The sequence below is a fragment of the Pseudocercospora fijiensis genome, assembly GCF_000340215.1.
Source record: "Pseudocercospora fijiensis CIRAD86 unplaced genomic scaffold MYCFIscaffold_4, whole genome shotgun sequence".
In the NCBI taxonomy this organism is placed as follows: domain Eukaryota; kingdom Fungi; phylum Ascomycota; class Dothideomycetes; order Mycosphaerellales; family Mycosphaerellaceae; genus Pseudocercospora; species Pseudocercospora fijiensis.
The window spans coordinates 1,970,736-1,989,599 of NW_006921535.1; the positions used below are offsets into that span (position 1 = coordinate 1,970,736).

Sequence of the window (18,864 nt, forward strand, 5' to 3'; positions counted from 1 at the left end):
CCAAATGAAATAGACAAGACATACCTCCACGGTCATCACTTTCCCAGCCTTCTGGTCCAATCAGGGTCGGAACATCACAGGCCTCCTCTATCATTTCATCTGAGCTATTCACAGCATACGGGAATTCGACTCCGTGAAGGACGGAGGTGTCTTTTTTGATGTGGAACACAGCCTCAGATCGGTTCTCGCTTAACAAGAGTCATCAGGCACCAGCTGCGCCATCAGGCGCCCAGAAATGCCGCTGAAAACAAAAGCGATCGGCCGGCTGTAAAGACTCGACATTCTGTCCCTAGACACTCGAGTGAGCGAAACAAAGAACGATGTCGATTTTACCAGGAGATTTCTTGGCCAGGCCCTGTCCGCGCCTTTTCATCGTACTACTACTTTGGTCAAACAAGGCTTATTTGATTAAGCTTTTACGCCAGTTTGATGAAAAGCCTGATCTTTTAGTATTTAACCAAAAAGGCCATCTTTTGCTAAACAAGCCCTCGTAGGCTAACTACGCTCGCTGTCGTTACTATACGCTTACTATCGCATCCGGAGATAACTTGTCGTCTTATTTCCTAGTATAGAATATATAAGGAAATCCTAATACTAGTTTTCTTAGTATAAACATATAAGTAGGGGGTATATTCAAAATTCGAGAGAGGACAACAACTATAGAATAGAGGCTTCTAAAGGCAATAGTATACTTCGTAGAGGATAGATAGGTATAGAAGAGGAGATTAGACTAATATTATATATAGAAATAGCCCTAAGTCCTCCGTTTAAGCGCTAGGTTCTCCCTATATCCCCTTCTTCGACCTTACTACCTCTACTACTATATTAAGTCCTCCGTAATAGGGCCTTCGTATTAAGTCGCTTCTAGACTCTAGTAGGCACCTTCCGCTTCTTTACTACCTTATTGTTTACCTTGTCTAAGCTCTTCTATATCCTTATCTTCTTAGTTAGCTTAATCTTCCTCTTTCTAAGCGTTAGAAGTAACGGCTTATTATAGACCTAACTTAGTGTTGTTATCTCGTTACCGCTAAGCAATATAGTATTACTCGAAGGCTCTTAAGAGGTTGTAGAAGAATCTAACGGTTAGTTAATAGATAAGGAAGGCTTAGGCGCGGCGGAAGCCCTTAGCGTAGAGTCGTTATTGTAAGAAGGGTATATTAGCAGGTAGATAGGGTGGTAGTAGGTATAGGTAGTATTCGATAGAGAACTAGGAGGAGAAGGAGGAAGGCAGGCTAGTTAGCCTAACGCCAAGCGCTAAGCCCTACCTAAGGCACTAAGACCCTAGCTTTACTCGAGCTAGTTACATACTAATTACGTATAGCCTCTAATATACGCTTCCCTTCTAAAGGCCGCGCCCTCGTAGCCTTTCTATGTTCCAACCTCGACCTCCGTTACTGCTGACTTAGCAAGTCTAATAAGCTACTTAGCCGCGCTAAATTAAACACTTAACTACCTAATTATGTAACTATATCAAACCTCACTTTTAATACAATATCTAACTCTAACTGCGCTATCTCTATATATAATGAACTATAAAGTGATATATATCTATAAGAATTGAGGGCCTTCGACTAATTATAATACGAGCGCGTCTTCCCTACTACAATAGGTAGACGTACGAGGTATTGCAGCCCTGCCTCCGCTCTACGTAATGTCGTACCGAGTTCTTTGCGTCTACTCTTAAAAAACCTAGCAATGTCCGCTTCCGAGGGTTTGTCCGTTCCGAGGGTTATTATCCTTATTGTTCGTAGTTTCGCTAGCCCTAATTAGCTAGGTTTAGCAGCCTTTAAGTGTCAATCTTATCTTATCTTTTTAAAAAATACAGCTCGTCTAGTTTCTATAGGTAAAGGCTATTATAAGTATAGTAGTAGAGGTTCGCCTCGCTTAAAGGGTCGGAAAGATCGAGGAGTAACCTATTGTCCGCAAGATCGACCCCGGCTAGCTTAGCTCTATAGTTTTGCCCTCGGTTAGTTAGTCTATTAGTCTACTTAATCTTTTAAGCGGCTTAAAGTTTTAACTCGGCCTCAAAGTTTTAATTAAACCTTTAACAGGCTTAAAGCTTTAGTTAAAGTTTTGATTAAAGGTGCCTTAGGCTCGTAGTATAGGTAAGGTTGTGTCTATAGGCGTAGCGACAATAGTAAGTAATGTTGACAATAGCGGCGCTAGTCGTCTTAGCGCTAACTTTACCTCGCTTCTAATCTCCTCCTTCTACTAATAATACACTCCGCAACACCGTTACTAATATAGCCGCGCCGGCCGCGCCGTCTTCGCCGATTGCCTAGGCCTCGAGGCCCCGATAGAATAAGGGAATAAGAGGGGGCGCTAAGAGAAGGGTCTTGCAGAGTGCGCTAGTAAAGAGGTAGATTCTATAGTAGTATAGTCTTATTGTCCTTTATTGCTAACAATTGCTTGCCTCTAATTAGTTAGCTAATAGCACCCCGGGGGTAGCATTAATCCTAAGCCTTAGTAACATTACGAGCTTTTAGCCTTCTTCTTGTTCTTTACGCTAGTCTAATACTCGTCTAATAACTTAGTTATGTCCTTAAAGGAACCTTTAGCTTCCTATAAGTCCCATTTAGGTAAATAGCCTTGCTATCTTAATAGGTACTCCTTCTTGCCTTACCTAGTCCGGTGCTTTAGAATACGTTCTATAGACTACAGCTCTTTACTATCCGCTAGTATGTCTTTATATTCGGTAGGGGCTTTATCCCCCTCGCGTAGGTAATATAGCTTAAGGAGGGATATATAGAAGGTGTTATAGATAGTGTAATAAGGAGGAAGCTATAACTAATAGGCCTATACGGAGGAGCCCTTAACTTCTCGAATGCGGAATAGACCAATGTATCTTAGTACGAGCTTGGGCCTTATTTTGCCGTTAGGTAATAGGTGTTTGCGGATACGGAGGTTCTTAGTACTTAGCATAACTATATCGCCTTGCTTAAAAGTTATTAGCGTATAGTGTTTGTCATAGTAGGCCTTCTAATATACCTAGGCCTTTGCTAGTTTGTTAGCTAACTTGGCGTGAATCTCTCGTATCTTTTGAACCCTCTTAATAGCCGCTAGTATTTCGGGTACTTAACGCGCTTCCCTTTCCTTACGCTCGGCCTCGAGCGATAGGGGGTCTTATAGTATAGCAGCGTTCTAACCCATTATGGCTATGTATAGCGAAACCTTAGTAGATGAGTGTACACTATTGTTGTATACGAATTCTATAGGCTATAGGAGGTTAACCTAGTCGTTAGGGTTCTCGTTAATGTAACTGCGTAGGTACTGCTATAGGGTAGCATTCTGCCTCTCTGTTTAACCGTTAGTCTGTAGATGGAAGGCTATTAATAGCCGATGCTTTAGTCTTAGCTATAGGCATATCTCGCTCTAATAATAGGATGTGAATATCGTGCCCCGGTTAGAGACTATCCCCTTAGGGGTCCCCTAATAGGTACAGAAGATGTTGCTCTATAGAGCCTCTACTATATTAATAGTAGTCTAATCCTTCCGTGCTAGGATATATCGAGCGCCTTTAGTAAACCGATCTACTATAACAAGGATAGTATCGAAGATGTCCTTACTGCCCCTGCGTTTAGTAGGTAGGAGGCCTGTAATAAAGTCTATTATAAGCTCTACAAATGGCTTGTAAGGGATTAGTAATAAGGACAACTCGCTAAAAGGCTAATGTTTTAGTGCCTTAATACGTTAATATACGGCATACGTGTTGACGTATTCCTTTATATCCCGCTTACTATTTAGCTAGTAGTATGTACGCGATAGTAGCTCGTGCGACCTCTCTATACTATAGTAACCGGCAAGCTTACTATTATAGTGTCGCTTAAGAAGCTCTTATCGGATCGAATGCTTAGCGGGGACATAGTATCTGCCCTTAAACTTTAAATAACCTTTGTTATCGATCGACTAGTTGTTACTCTTACTAGATCGAGTCTTTCGCCTACTTACAAGCTTGTCTATACGTTTAGTAGCAAAGGCGTCCCTCTACTAAGCCTATAACAGCTTATCTATAAACGATTAACTATCCCTATTTGCAAGGTTATTTAATAGCACCCTCGCTATTGAACGAGGTACGTATTATATACATCTAATAGCACTAGCAGCCGGATTAACTATATTAGTGCTTTAATCGCTATTACTATATATAGCGATATCGACTAGGGAGTTATTATAACTTCTCCTATCTATGTTCTTAGCTCTTGCCTTAATACGCACTATTAATACAGTAAGAGCATTAATATACTTTAAGCCGTCGCGGAGTCCGGTAAGCCGCTTATCCTGCGCGTGCTTATTAACAATACGGGCTATAGCAATCTTATACTGCAGGGTTGGAAACAATGAATTAATAGATTACTAAGTCCCGCTGTCGTAATTAGGTCGCCTCGATAGGCCATTAGTAGGGTTGCTTACGCCTAGCCGATATAATACATTAAAATCAAACCTAGCGAGGTAGACGGCCTATCTAGCCTATCGACCTATAACCCTAGTAACCTTCGTAATTCTACGGAGGTTGTTATAGTCCGTGTAGACCTAAGTAGTGTGCTATGCACTATCGAGATAGTGCCTCTAATGCTTAAAGGCCTCGACAATAGCTAGGAGCTCTTGCTCGTATATCTCGTAGCGACGCTTAGTATTAATTATCTTCCTCGAGAAGAAGGCAATCGGGTGCTAGTAATTGTTATTAGCCTATTGTAACATAATAGCCGATATAGCAAACTGTAAAGCGTTAGTCTTAATGCGGATCTGTTTACTTAGTACGAAATAGTGCAATAAGGGGACTTTAGTAAAGCGCTGCTTTAAACCGTTAAAAGCGGCTCGCGCTTTGTTAGTCTATTTGAACTCTCTAGTCGGGTTGGCCTTGGTTTTAGTAAGCTCAGTTAGGGGCATTATATGCCGTAAATAGCCCTTAATAAACCGGCGGTAGAAATTAGCGAAGCCGAGGAACGATTGAAGCTCCTTAATAGACGTAGGAACAGGCTATTTAGTAATTGTTTTAATCCGATTAGGATTAGCCTTAATACCCTCGGTTAAAATAAGGAAGCTAAGGAAGGATACCTCTTTAGCAGCAAAGGTGCATTTAGAGGGTTTGTAGTATAAGCTATAGGCCCTTAGGCGATCGAGTACCTTACGGACTGTAGCCTAGTGTTCCGCAATGTTAGGAGAGTGTGTATAAACCAGGATGTTATCTAGGTAAACTATATAAAGGTGATCTAATAGGCCCGAAAGGGCCCGATTAATATAGGACTAGAACGTTATAGGGGCGTTTGCTAGCCCAAATAGCATAACTAGATACTCGAAATGGCTATAGCGGGTACGGAAGGCTGTTTTCTATTCATTACCCTTACGGATGCGGATGCGATAGTATGCATCCTTAATGTCTAATGTAGTGTAGTAGTAAGCACTAGAAAGGCGATCGAGGGTCTTATTAATAAGAGGAAGTGGATAGCGGTCTTTAATAGTAACAGCGTTAAGCCTACGATAATTAATATATAGGCGTAGGCCACTATCTTTCTTTGGTACGAACAGGATAGGGGCACTAGCAGGGCTGTTACTATACCGTATCCGGCTATTAGCTAGGTTTTCCTCTAGGTACTTACGTAATATAGCAAGCTCTCGTTTACTAAGGTTATAGAGGGGGCTAAAAGGGACCTCCTTGCCCTCTATAATATCAATCTTATAATCCGTCTCTTTGAATATAGGTAATGTCGATGCTAAGTAGTGTTTAAATATATTAATGTAGGTTTCTCGAATAGGCTCCGGTATGCGAGCAAGCTAATTAGGGTCTATACTATTAGGGGGCATAGGCTTATCGTTATCGCCTAATAGGTCGACTATTAGGTCCGCTACGGCAGGTGTTAGGTTGCCGATAAATAGAACCCTAATATCGTTAGGGTACTCGCTAATATCGATGTGTTTAATGTCCTCTTTCTTAGCGATTCTAAATCGCTACTATTAACTGCCTAAGTCTATAACTATAGTATAGTACTTAAGAACAGGGTTGCTAATAACAATCTTAGATAGGAGGCTGTCTATGTCTACTGCGTAGGTAGTAAAGTTTAGTAGGCGCTTATTGCCGAGGTCGTCTCTTAGGGCTATATAGACATAGTAGGCTCCGTAGGTCAAGTGCCGAGCGTTATTAAACTAGGCAAGGGTTAGCAGGTTAGTCCTAGGTAGTTGTCGAAGGTCTAATTACTTAGCTAGGCGATAGCTAATAAGGGCACTAACTGAATTTCCTAGGTCTAGCGTAACCTTAGTCTTATAGTTGTTCCTATATGTATCTCCTACGAGACAGGTACGTATAATAGCTAGCACTATGTCGATAGTTTTACGCCGTACGAGGCTAACAGTTAGTGCGGCGCTTACTCTTTTTTCGAAGGTTAGCCTATAGGGGTGGCGTTAGCTGCTAAAAGGTACTTTCGGTGTTTAGCGGCAGTACGGTCGATTCGGGCCTAGTCCTTAGGTTTGTCGCATTAGCCTAGTAGATAGCTAGTGCTATCACAATTAAAGCACTTCAATCCGGTTAGGGGATTGCTATAGCTGTTGCCGCTATTATTAGCCGAGCGATTAGTACTATAGGGATACGAGCCCCTTCTACGGCCCCTATTACGCCCTCCTCTGTATAGCCGCCGGCTACGGCTCCTACTACGGTCGTTGTTACTATTCCTATTGTTAGTATTGTTGTCTTAGTAGGAACCTTAGTTTCCTCCGCGGCTACTACGATTGCCGCGGTTAGTACTAGCTAGTCGGATCCTCGATTCTAGTCGTTGTTAGAGCTAAATAGCCCGTTCGGCTGTTTCTACTTCGACTATAAATTGAATACGTATTAGGTTAGCCTGTTCGAATACACGACGGCGGTCTAATTTAAGGACCAATTCCTATCGCAATTTAGGGCGTATTTCGGAAATCTAGATAGAGTCGGTCTTAGCTAGCAAATCGTCTTCGAGGGTCTTTAAATAGGCCTTAAATAAACGGGCTGATTGATCAGTCTTTTACTTAGCTCGAAGGTACTGGTCCTAAGCGTATTATTGCCTTAGTATAGGGTTTCTAAGGGTGTCTAGCATAATAGTTTTGTAGGTCTGCTACTAAATAGCAGCCTAGTTATTAAGGGAGTTAAAATAGTTATCCTAGGTGCGTTTTGGGTCGCCGTTAATGTACTGCATAGTATAGACGACTAGTAAATAGTCGTTTAGTAGAGCCCTTAGTGCGTTTCGTTAGTTAAGCTTACAGTTACGGATATAGTCGTTGTATTGCTTTCGACTAGAGCCGTTAAACACGGTGCAGTCCTTAAGTTTAGTATCCTTCTTCTAGATTAGGACTAATAGTGAGGAAGGGCCTACTATCGGCTTAGTGTTAGTTGTTAGGGCCTCCTAAAGGCGGCGAATTTCGAGGAGGTTATCCTTTAGCTGTTGTTCTTAACGTAGGGCAGTAAGCCTGTTTTAGGTAGCTTCTTAGAGTCTCCCTACTAGTTGGGGGCTAAAGGCTAGCTAGCTATATCGTCGATTGACAATGTTATTAAGAATGTCGTTAACAGGCAATTCTAGATCATTACCTAGAATTACAGGTTCTTCTTCAATAGGCTCTCCGGTAGGCTCTTTAGTAGGAGGCACTTTAGTAGGCACTTTAGCGGGAACTGTGCTACTAGCGTTGTTATTGCTAGCGCTGCTAGCGGCAGTACGGTTGTTGTTGCTTCGTAATAAGCCGGCTATTGTAATAAGGGGTAATACTAATAATATATTATAGGCCCCTAAGATACGGATGTAGCGGAATTAGTAGATATCGGCTTAGTACGATCGACTCGGTATAATAGGCCGTATAGATAGCCTTACTTAATAATTGGTACGGTTGTTTCGATAGAATAGTACGTGTAGGTCCCGTTCTTCGGGCGCAATATAGTTAGATTAGTTATTGTAGCTATACCGCTAAAAGCTTGAAATAAGGACTATCTAGCTACTGCCCTTAAAGGGGGGATCGAATACTATGTAAGAAGGGTATATTAGCAGGTAGATAGGGTAGTGGTAGGTACAGGTAGTATTCGATAGAGAACTAGGAGGAGAAGGAGGAAGGCAGGCTAGTTGGCCTAACGCTAAGCGCCAAGCCCTGCCTAAGGCACTAAGACCCTGGCTTCACTCGAGCTAGTTACATGCCAATCACGTATAGCCTCTAACAGTTGTCGCTGCTAATCTTAATCGCTATATTGTCGTCGTTATAGTCTTCTTCGGCGGCAGATTCTCGCTCGCTATCGCCTATTATATCTTTATTAGTTGCGTATCTATAGTCGTCTATATTAAGACAGGTATTACTAGGTCTATAGTAGGCTTTAGAACATAGATAACTAGCCTTACGGCAGTTACAGTGTCTAGTGCAGCATTAACTAATCGTATAGCGACAAGCGGTATATATAGTAAGTAGAATGTTAGCTTGTCGCTTAGCAGTATAAGACACAGTTATTACCTTGTTCTTACAGCCTATATAGACCGAGAAGTCGTTATAGAAGATAGAGTCCTTCTTATAGAAGTGCCTTATATACTAGTAGTGCTTAAGAAGCCCCTAAGGAGTTAGTAACTTAAATAGGGGCTTCTTATTGCCTTCTTCGTCCTTAAATTGCTCGACAACCTAGTAAGTAATAGAATTAGGTCTATTTAGCACCTTGTAGCGCTATAGTATCTAGAAGCCGACAATATTACCAAGTTAGAAGGTACGTAGATTGCTATATTTACGTAGGCGGTCGTCTTTAGCGTTTATAGCCTCTTAAGCGGCTCGAATATAGTCTACAAGTATATTCTAAGAGTAGTTAATCTTAGCGGAAATGCTAGCACTCGAGATATAGGTAGTACGCCGTTATTAGCTAGCCTAATACTATGCAGTTAAGTCGACTCTGTTAGCTTCTAGATGCTTAGGTACTTGCCGAGGCTGTTCTAGAAGTAGTAGTGCACCTTAGTCTCGCTTAAACTGTAGTCTATCGCTAGACTATTTAATATTGTATCTATCCGCCTCTTTAGTAGCGATACTAATAGTATTATCGTTAATCTCGTTAACTAGACGCAGGTCTTTAATATCAAATAGGATGTTAGTATCTCCTTCCGTTGCTATAGCGGACAGAGCCTTAGAAATAATACGAGGTTGCGTTAGAGGGTTACGATTAAAGAAGGCCTTAAAGGGTGTTATCTTAATCGCTAAATGCTACGTATTGTTATAGATCCGAGCCGCCTTATGTGCCGCTATAACCTGCCCCCTAAGACCGAGTTGTAACTTAATAGCGGCTATTCTACGTTTAAGAACACCGTTAGCTTGTTCGACGAGGCCTTGCGACTAAGGATAATATAGCGTACCGTAAGCAATCTTCGTACTGTAGGCTTATAATAGCCGCTCGACAACACCCTTAAATTCCTTACTATTATCTATTTAATATAGTGCTATAATGCCTACGAAATAGGCGAAGTCCTATATATAGAAGGCAACCTCGGCGGACTCCTTAGAAGTAAGGGCGTAGACTCGATAGAACTTAGTTTTATAGTCTTTAAGGTAGAGCAGGTAAAGGTAAGGGCCGTCGGGATTACTAGAGAAGTCTACCTATTAAAATGTTAGCAAAATAGGTGCCTAGGCCTCCGAGTTGCCCTTACGAGGTCTATTTGCACCCTACTAAGTGTCTTACTAGCAACAATATATTCGAGTAGGTTACTAGTCTAAATCTTCGGCCTTATTGCTACTAAATTATATATATAGCAATACTTTAGTACCTCTTAGATATCCGCCTTCGTTATACTATAGAAGCGCTTATTTACTAGGTATTATATTGCACTATAACGAGCGTGTCTAAAGGCGCAGTGCTCGGTAGTAAGAACATGCTAAATCTCGTATTCTTAGATTACCTTCTTAGAAGAACCGTCCTTCTTAATAGTATACAAACGCGCCTCTTTAGTATTATATATAAAGCGCTTACGAGCCTATATCTTCTCGTTATATTCTTGCCTCGATAGTGTATTATATCCGAGCGCTTTTAGCATAATCGCATCGTTTAATATAACCTATTATAGCAGCCGCAAATAGCGCTCTCGAGTTATAAGAAGCTTGTCCTTGCCGCTGTTCTTCTTATCCTTTAAGTATTGCTAAAAAGCTAGTATTATAGAGGGCGGAAATAGATTAATACGAGTCGCTTCGTCGCTCTCGAAACTAGGTACAATAACGGTCTAATTCGGTCGCTACGGTAGCGGTCGAAGAGGTATATTGCGGTTTAATCGTATATAGAAACGAGTAGTATCTAGCGAGGTTACGCGGAAGACGAGGCCTCTATATTACGGTTACTCGCGACAGATCGTTAGGTAACTTCTTATTACGTACAAGCCGAGGCTTCTTTAGAGAGGCTAATATAAGCGGGAGGCAGAGACAGAATAATTAGTATAAAGGTAATTCTAATTAGTAAGTAGGTAATATAAGTTAAACGCCTCGAGCTATAAGGGCATTCCGGCGTTCCTAAATACAAAGGAGACATCTTATCTATAGTCGTAAGCGACGTAAGCGACGCTGTCGCTCTCGACCGCTTCTATCGCTCCTAGTAAGATAGAGCGACAGCTTAGCCTACTAGTCTTAGCGTCGCTCTAAGATTATATAAGGACTCTAACTAATTAGATCTATAACACTATCCCCCTCCTTAAGCAGAATAGTCCCTTATTCCGGGACTCTCTAATTCTAACTTCTTTGTTACACTAAAGTTATCTAAGGATTTGTCTTCTCGCTAGCGTAAGGAAAATATCGTAAATAACATCCTCGCCGACTGCCTCGAAATGCTAATTTGCTACTTTTATTACAAATAGGCCGGTAAATCCTATAAAGTCGATCTTCGTTCTAGTCGCTGCTCCGAGTGCGCCCTATACGGCTAGTCCTATAACACGCAAGTTACTTATATAGAGTATAAAAAAATCTAGAAGGCGCGCCTAAAGATAGCTAAAGATCTCGAAGCGGCCGAAGAGAAGGAGGACCTCCTTACGCGGAAGCTTTTCGAGTATCGCGTAAAGGTCCGTCGCTTACGTAAGTCGCTACGTATAAAGGAGGATCGGGAGATATAAGCTCTTAAGGTAGAGGAAGCCTCTATTTAATAGGCGGAGGAGCTCGAAAGAGAGCTAGGCTCTTCGCCTATAGAGCCGATAATATTCTTATTGCCTGCTAACGAGCCGTTTCCCCTAGATAGCCGATTATAGATATCGCCTTATAACTAGAGTCGTCTAGATAGGATATCCTAGCCTATCTCTGAAATCCCTAGTAGGAGTGCCGATAGTCTAGTATCCTAAAGGTATATATTTTTAATATTTCCTATCTATTTTATCTTCTAGCTAGTTAGTCTAGTAGTATAATTCTTAGCTACAAAAGACATAGTTGCTAGGTACGCTATTAGAGTCCCCGCTCCTCGAGCTATACTGCCCTAGGTCGTTAAGAACTCTAAGGCGCTATAATCGATAGGGTCTAAGAGGTCGTAGGTTTAATTCCTATACTAGTTATTTCTTTTTTGTCTAGTTTTAATATTTTTTAATTATCTACGGACAGTTCTATAGGTTTTCTTTTAGTTCCTAAGTGTTTTCTAAATATAGGTATCCTTTCTATTTAACAAGGTATTTCTAACCTTGCTAATCTAGGATTTTCTCGACTTTAAACTTATTTTCTTCTTTAGGTTAGAAGTGAAATGTTTCTTAATACGGTGTTTCGGCGTCTGCAGGTTCTAGTATAGAGATATAGAATACTAGGTAGATTTTCGCGTCGTCCGGTAGTTTAAGTCGGTAATTAACTAGTCCTTTAGACTTATTAATTAAAAATGGCCCGACTTTAACGTAGTCTAGTTTCTTAGTCGATCTCCGGGTTTTTAGATTCTTTATTAGGAGGTAGACCTTATCCCCCTTTTTTAGCTAAGGTACTATTTTTCGTTTAGCATTATATAGTCCTATAATCTTTTCCTAAGACTCGGCAATTGCCCTTTGCAATTCTTTATACACCTGCTTTAAGTCTTCTAAAGCGACTATCGCTTTATCCGCGTATAGATACTATAAATACTATTCCCTAAACAGCTACGGATGTTTCCTAAAATTAGCGAAGAATAGTATCTCTTTCGTAGTCTTAGATTATTAGTTGTTTAGTGCAAGTTGTACTATATGCAATAGCGATGCCTAATTGTTTTATACGTAATTGACGTAGTACCGTAAGTATACCTCTAAGGCCTAATTCTTGACTTCCGTTTAGCCGTCTGTCTATAGATAGTATACCGTTAATAGCTTGTACTTAATTCCAAGTGTCGCTATAAGCGTCTTCTAGTAGTTTGATATAAAGAGCTTGTCTCTATCCGTAATATAGGTCTTTAGAAATCCGTAGTATCGTATAAGTCTATCTAGTACGAGGTATCCGAGTTGCTCTACCGTACTTGCTTCGTTAGTAGGAATAAAGTATATATATTTCGTAAGCCTATCGACTATAACAAGTATTATATCGTAGCTATGTCCTATAACCGGATCCTTAGACTTCGGTAGTTTCGTAATAAAGTCTATTGTAACTTCGTCCTATAGTTTATCTAGTGGCGTCCTAAATTAGATATATCTATATCTAGCGTGTCTATTAGCCTTGTTACGCTAACATTGTAGACATTTCTTAATATATTCTAGAACTCGTTATCGTATATATAGGAATCCGAAGCTTCGCTTAACTAGTTCTATTGTTTTTGAAACTCTAGGGTGTCTAATTTCTAGTCCGTCGTAGTATTGTCGTATATACTCCGTAACTCGTTCCTTAGGTACTTAGTATTTCCTATATTCAATTAGGAACTATTCTTCTATGTCCTAAAGAACTCGTATAATATAGTTAAATTCTTTTGTATTAGCACTAAGGCTTCCGTCTTGGTTTGCCTTTAATATCTGCTACTATACTAGTTCGTAACCCTCTATATAGTCGCTACGGCGGCTTAGTACGTCGGCTCGTCCGTTCTCGCGTCCTAGGGTATAGCGGATTTCGAACTTATACTATCCTAGTAGCTCCGACTAGCGGGCCTATCTTCGGGTTAGTACTTTAGTCGTAGTAAAGTAAGTCAGATTCTTATAATTAGAAAGAATCGTAAGACTTAGTACTCCTTCCGCGTATACTCGCTAGTGTTATAGTAATGCAACTATTGCAAGTAGCTCCTTATTATAGATATCGTAGTTCTATTCCGCGGGTAATATCTTTTTCGAGTAATAGGCTACCGGGTATCGTTTCCCGTTATACTCCTATATAAGGTATACTCCTATAGCCCTATCCGACGCGTCTATTTCTATCTAGACCGCCTTATTCCTATCGAATAATCGTAGCGTTAGCGCAGAAACGCATTGCTTCTTTAGCTACCTAAACGCTTCGTCTTCCTTCGTGCTCTAGTTCTATTTCTTGTCTTTCCTTATAAGCTCCGTAAGGGGTGCCGCTGTCTTAGAGTAGCCCTCGATAAATTTTCTATTATAGTTAGCTAATCCTAGGAATAATTGTACGTCTTTAACGTATATAGGCGTTAGCTATTCCTATATTGACTTGGTTTTTTCTAGATCAATCCTAATTCCTATAGTGCTAATAATAAATCCTAGGAACTTAACTTCCTTCTTATAGAATTCGTATTTCTTAGGTGCAGTCTTAAATCCTACTTAAGTAAATCGTTTAAAGACGTCCTATACTATTCGTATATAGTCCGTAAGAGCTCCCTTAGTATAGACTAAGATATCGTCTATATATACGATAACGTATATATCTAGAAGGTCTCGGAGGACTTCGTTTACAAGGTCTTAATATAACGCTAGGGCATTTGTAAGTCCTATAGGTATAACTAAGAATTCGTAAAGCCTATATCTTGTTCGGAATGCTGTTATCTATTCGTATCTAGCTGCTATACGTATTGCGTAAAACGTATCGTATAGGTCAATCTTCGTATACTAGTCTAATCTAGTTAATCGGTCTTGCATTTCTTCGATGTTCGGTAGTAGATACCGATTCTTAATTGTAATATCGTTAAGTCGTCTAAAGTCGACTACTAGCCGTCCTTCGTCTAATCCGGCTTTCGGAACGAACATTACTAGTAAGGCTGCCGAGGATATCGACTTCCGTATCTAGCCTTTTTCTAATTTCTCTTTTAGCTACTTGTCTAGGGTTTTAAGCTCTTTCTTAGATATTGCGTATAAGGGTCCCTATAGAGGCTTTTTCCTAGGCTATAAGTGTATCTTATAATCCTATAGTTAGTGTTTAGGTAAGGCTGCCTTGCCTTTCTCCTCTTTAAAGAGTCGCTTCTACTTAGTATACTCTTTAGGAATATCTAGGTCCGAGATTCTAGTTTTATTCTTCGATAGCGTATAACTTCTATCCTTCCCGTAATTATTATTATAACCCTCCTAACCTAACGGTAGTGTCGATCCGGGTTGAATACGGTTCTCCGTAATTCCTATCGACGTAAACGTCTTACGAGTCGCTCTGCGTTTGTTAATCTTATCTACCTACGAACGCTACCGCTATATAGGTTAAATGCCGATTATATAGTCGCATTCCTTAAATGTAAGTACTCCTTTTCTCTAGTCTACGACTAGGTTATACTTTCTTAACTAAGGTATACCTAATACAATATTATAACTAGCTATATTAGTAATATCTAAGACAATCTCCTCGTAGTGCTATTAGATAGCTAGTAGTAACGGTATCGTTTCTCGTTCTATACTAGGTAGCGGTAACCTATCTACTACTATAAGTTTATACGCTCCTTCTCTTCTACTTCGGGTTGCGATCCCTCGGCTTTTAACGAATAATTCGGAGGCAAAGTTCCCGCTCGCTCCGGAATCTATTAATATACTCGTCGGGTGCCCGTTAACGATAACTTTTATACGGAAGACTACTATTAATACTTAAGCGCTTTCGGTATTAAGGAACTCTCTTAGAACGCTCTAATCTAGAGAGTTAGTCCGTTTCCCGACTAATTAGTAGCCTAACGTTATTCTAACTAGTTACGGATCCGTAGTCCTACCGTTCGTGCTTCTTCGGTATATAATTTTTCCTCGAGGGTATCGTTATATATATCCCGTCCCTACGCTACTATAGCCTTTCGGTATTGCTAATTTAATCGCTAGACCGTCTAACGCATCTCTTAAGTAATAATCGTCCTTTCGTCGGGTAGGACGTATCCGTAGGGCGTAATTATACTTCCTATTAGTACTCGCTCTGTAATAAAGTTATAGTACGTATAGTTTATAGGTATCCGGGGGTAATTCTAGAATTTTGCCCGTAAGCTTATCTAGAAATAATTAAATTGGATAGGATCTACCTTCCGTTGTCCGTTAACCTTTAGAAACATTTCCTCGTATTTGCGTACTAGATATAAGGCGATTGTTCGCGCTACTATAGGCGTATCTATTATAAACGTAAGGATCGTATCGTCGTTAATCCCGAATTCGTCTTTACTTTCTTTATTCGTAGTCTCTTCCTCGGTATCTAGACTTCCTTCTAAATCTTCTTACTATTCCTCCTCTTACTAAGGGGACTCCGGTACTTCTAGGATAGCTCCTAACTCCTCCCTAGGAGGGAATAAAGCTTCCGGATCTCGGTTTTCTTTATCGTCGGCATCTAAGCAAGATTTATTAATCGTTTCTTCTTCCGACTAGGATTTCGTATCTTCTCGTATAAGTCGCCTAATCTAAGGGAAGAATCCTACTTCTACTTTAGTAGAATAATAAATTTAGCATTAGTCGTCGTAATAGAATCTCTAGTAAAGGGTTCTATATACAGGTTCTTATCGTCGTACTATTATATAGATTTGTCGTAGCTCTTTCTTTACGACCTCTACGTAGGTCCTCGGCGCGTTATTAATAGAGTATAGCTCTACTATTATTCGGTAGCCTTCTCTACCCGAGTCCTTTCGTTGCATTATATTAAACTGTTCGCGTCGTACTATATTCTTACCGCGGCAGTTCCGTGCTATATAGCCTTCCTTGCTATACGTATAGTAAGTTAATCTTCCTACTTTCTTAGGCAAACTCTTGCCTTTTCTTCCTTTAATTGCTCGACCCTTCTAGGTAGTATCTAGCTCTATTAGTTGCGTACCGTAGTAGTTGTTCCCCTTTAGTTTATCGTAGGTACTATAGTTTCGTCTATTATCGTATCTAGGAGTATAACTAGCTTTTCTAGAAGTCTTGGAATCGTAACGTCGTTCTAAAGCTCGTTCGTAGAGCCTATCGTCGAGATCGATCGTAACCTTAACTAATGTTCCTATATTATCTATTTTTCTACCGTCGCGTATAAGCTCGTCTTTAACGTTATCCTTAAGACCTCGCCGGTATATTATTATAAAAGCTTCGTCGTCCTAATCCGTAAGTTAGGCGTATTCCTAAAATTTAGCGGCGTAATCGGCATATAACCCCTTCTAAGTTAAGTATTAGATAACCCTAACTGCGGTAGCAACCTCGTTAGAAGATCTAAAGACCTTCTTTATCGTACGCTTAAGATTTTCGTAGCTTACGAAGATTCTATCCGAATTATCGGTCCCGTTACTATCTAGATAAGTCCTAAGAAATAGTTTAACCTAATACTAAGCCCTACCTCGTATAAACGTCGTTGCGAAGACTAGCTTTAAGTTATCTTAAACCTAGTTAAATATAAAATATATATCTATCTAGCTAACCTAGGTATCGAACTTATCTCGGTCGCTATAATAAAAGTCTAGCTTTCCGATCTTAAGAGAATCGTTTCCGGTATAGGTTCCTAGTGTATTGCTAACACTAGAGGTAGTACTTCGAGTACTACCTGTCTCGCTAGGGGCGGGAGTTCCCCTTCCGACTTATAATAAGGCACTTATCCTAAGGGCGTTTAAAGTGTTACGGTTACTCGCGACAGATCGTTAGGTAACTTCTTATTACGTGCAAGCCGAGGCTTCTTTAGAGAGGCTAATATAAGCGGGAGGTAGAGACAGAATAATTAGTATAAAGGTAATTCTAATTAGTAAGTAGGTAATATAAGTTAAACGCCTCGAGCTATAAGGGCATTCTAGCGTTCCTAAATATAAAGGAGATATCTTGTCTATAGTCGTAAGCGACGTAAGCGACGCTATCGCTCTCGACCGCTCCTATCGCTCCTAGTAAGATAGAGCGATAGCTTAGCCTACTAGTCTTAGCGTCGCTCTAAGATTATATAAGGACTCTAACTAATTAGATCCGTAACACTCTATTGCTAGCGTTAGTAGTAGAGGGTTGTCGAGAAGCTATTTCTTCGAAGAAGCTAAAGTCGAATTAGTATAGTTAGAAGATCTAGCTTGCTAGATTTTAGCGTCTATTATAGTATAACAATATATCTATATACTATAATTTCTAGATTAGAATACGTAACGAGACAAACACAATCGATTCCGCGTATACTAGTGCGATAATTACGGTATTGTAGTATAGTATATAGATTATAGTTACTAAGCTAGGATGTAGCTTCTATAGCTTAGTAATAAGCGCTTACAAACCGGATTGACTAGCAATACGGACTTCTATACGGACCTATAACAGCTAAACAACTCCTAGGACCTAATCAAAAGCGCTATATTTGATCAAAGTATGAACCTTAACCAAGGACGCCTTGTTTGACCAAATTATGCTAATGAAAGTGGCCAGTTTGATCAAATAGGGCCATATTTGGCGTAATACCAACGGACGGTGACAGCCCGCGCCGAACATGACTGCCAAAAAGATCGACTTTTCCCAAACAACGTTACCAGAGTACCACGGTCTCTACGCCGTCATTCTCGACGATGTGCTCAGCGCAGAGGAATGCGATCAGTTCATCAAGGCTGCTGAGGCTACGACCAAAGGCGAGTGGGAGCGTGCCATGATCAATGTCGGTGGCGGTCGTCAGCGTCTGATGACTGACTCGCGCAATTGCGGCCGGATCATCTGGGACTCGAAAGAAGTTGTCGCCAAGATCTGGAAGCGAATCGAGCATGTACCAGAAGTGCAGGAAATTGTGCGCTTGCAAAATGTGCCCGAAGTCTTCGGCAATGGTCCCGCGAAACGAGACGAGGTGTGGACATTTACCCGGCCGAACGAACGCATGCGATTCCTCAAGTATGTTGGCGGAGAGTACTTTCGTCCCCACTGCGATGGAAGTTATGAGACGCCCGGTAAAAAGGAGCGCTCCTATTTCACCCTTCACCTGTACCTCAACAACGCCGGCGTTCCCACTCCGGACGAGCGTGCGGAGATGGACCCGAAGGATAGGCTTGCAGCAGAGAAGGTGGCGTTGACGGGCGGTGCAACTACGTTCCACTCGCTCAGCTGGAACAATGATCGAGACTTCGATGTCCTTCCAAAGACTGGTCGGATCTTGCTCTTTCAACATAGGAATCTGTTGCACAGCGGAGCCGATGTCGTGCAAGGGGTGAAGTACACCATGAGGACTGACCTGTTGTACGCTCGGGAGAGCTCAGCCAGTGGAACGCAGAGCAAGATGCCGGCTCTGGACGATTGAAGGAACGTTTGTTTTGAACGCGGAGTCTTGTTGCGAGACTGCATGCTCCGTGTCACAAGTGCAGCCAGTGTGCTTGCCGTGAGGAGAGCGCGTTCTTCGTCTCCAGAAGAGTCATATTCCAGCATGCCAATATTACAGAAGACGCGTTGGACGTTAGCCAATATACCATGCTCTTTCTGGGTGCATCTTGGCGATCCGTAAAGGACCATGAAGTGGAGGGAGACGGGGATCGGTGCTCGTTCGAGAGCAGTCTCCAGGAGTGCGTCCAAGGCTAGAACTAGATATCAACGTAAGCATTTTTTGATTTCAACATTGAACATCACAGGCTTCACAAGAGCTTACAATGCCGATGGGTCTCTGCGAAAAGAGTAGTTCTATCTATACACA

General features: G+C 41.1%; 1 protein-coding gene across 1 annotated transcript; it reads left to right on the forward strand.

Annotated features, from left to right (window-relative positions):
* The first annotated feature begins 180 nt into the window (after positions 1–180).
* On the forward strand, positions 181–18,785 carry MYCFIDRAFT_211204 (uncharacterized protein). Its single transcript, XM_007928129.1, has 2 exons — positions 181–353; positions 17,674–18,785. The coding sequence occupies exons 1-2, from the start codon at positions 321–323 to the stop codon at positions 18,475–18,477; spliced, it is 837 nt and encodes a 278-aa protein (XP_007926320.1). The 5' UTR covers positions 181–320; the 3' UTR covers positions 18,478–18,785.
* The last annotated feature ends 79 nt before the right edge of the window (positions 18,786–18,864 follow it).

What these genes read in the sequence shown, in the direction of transcription:
- MYCFIDRAFT_211204 (XM_007928129.1), top strand. Translation starts at nt 321, where the DNA reads ATGTCGATTTTACCAGGAGATTTCTTGGCCAGG. An exon ending in CAGGAGATTTCTTGGCCAGG is followed by an intron (nt 354 to 17,673) that starts CCCTGTCCGCGC and finishes GGACGGTGACAG; the next exon opens with CCCGCGCCGAACATGACTGC.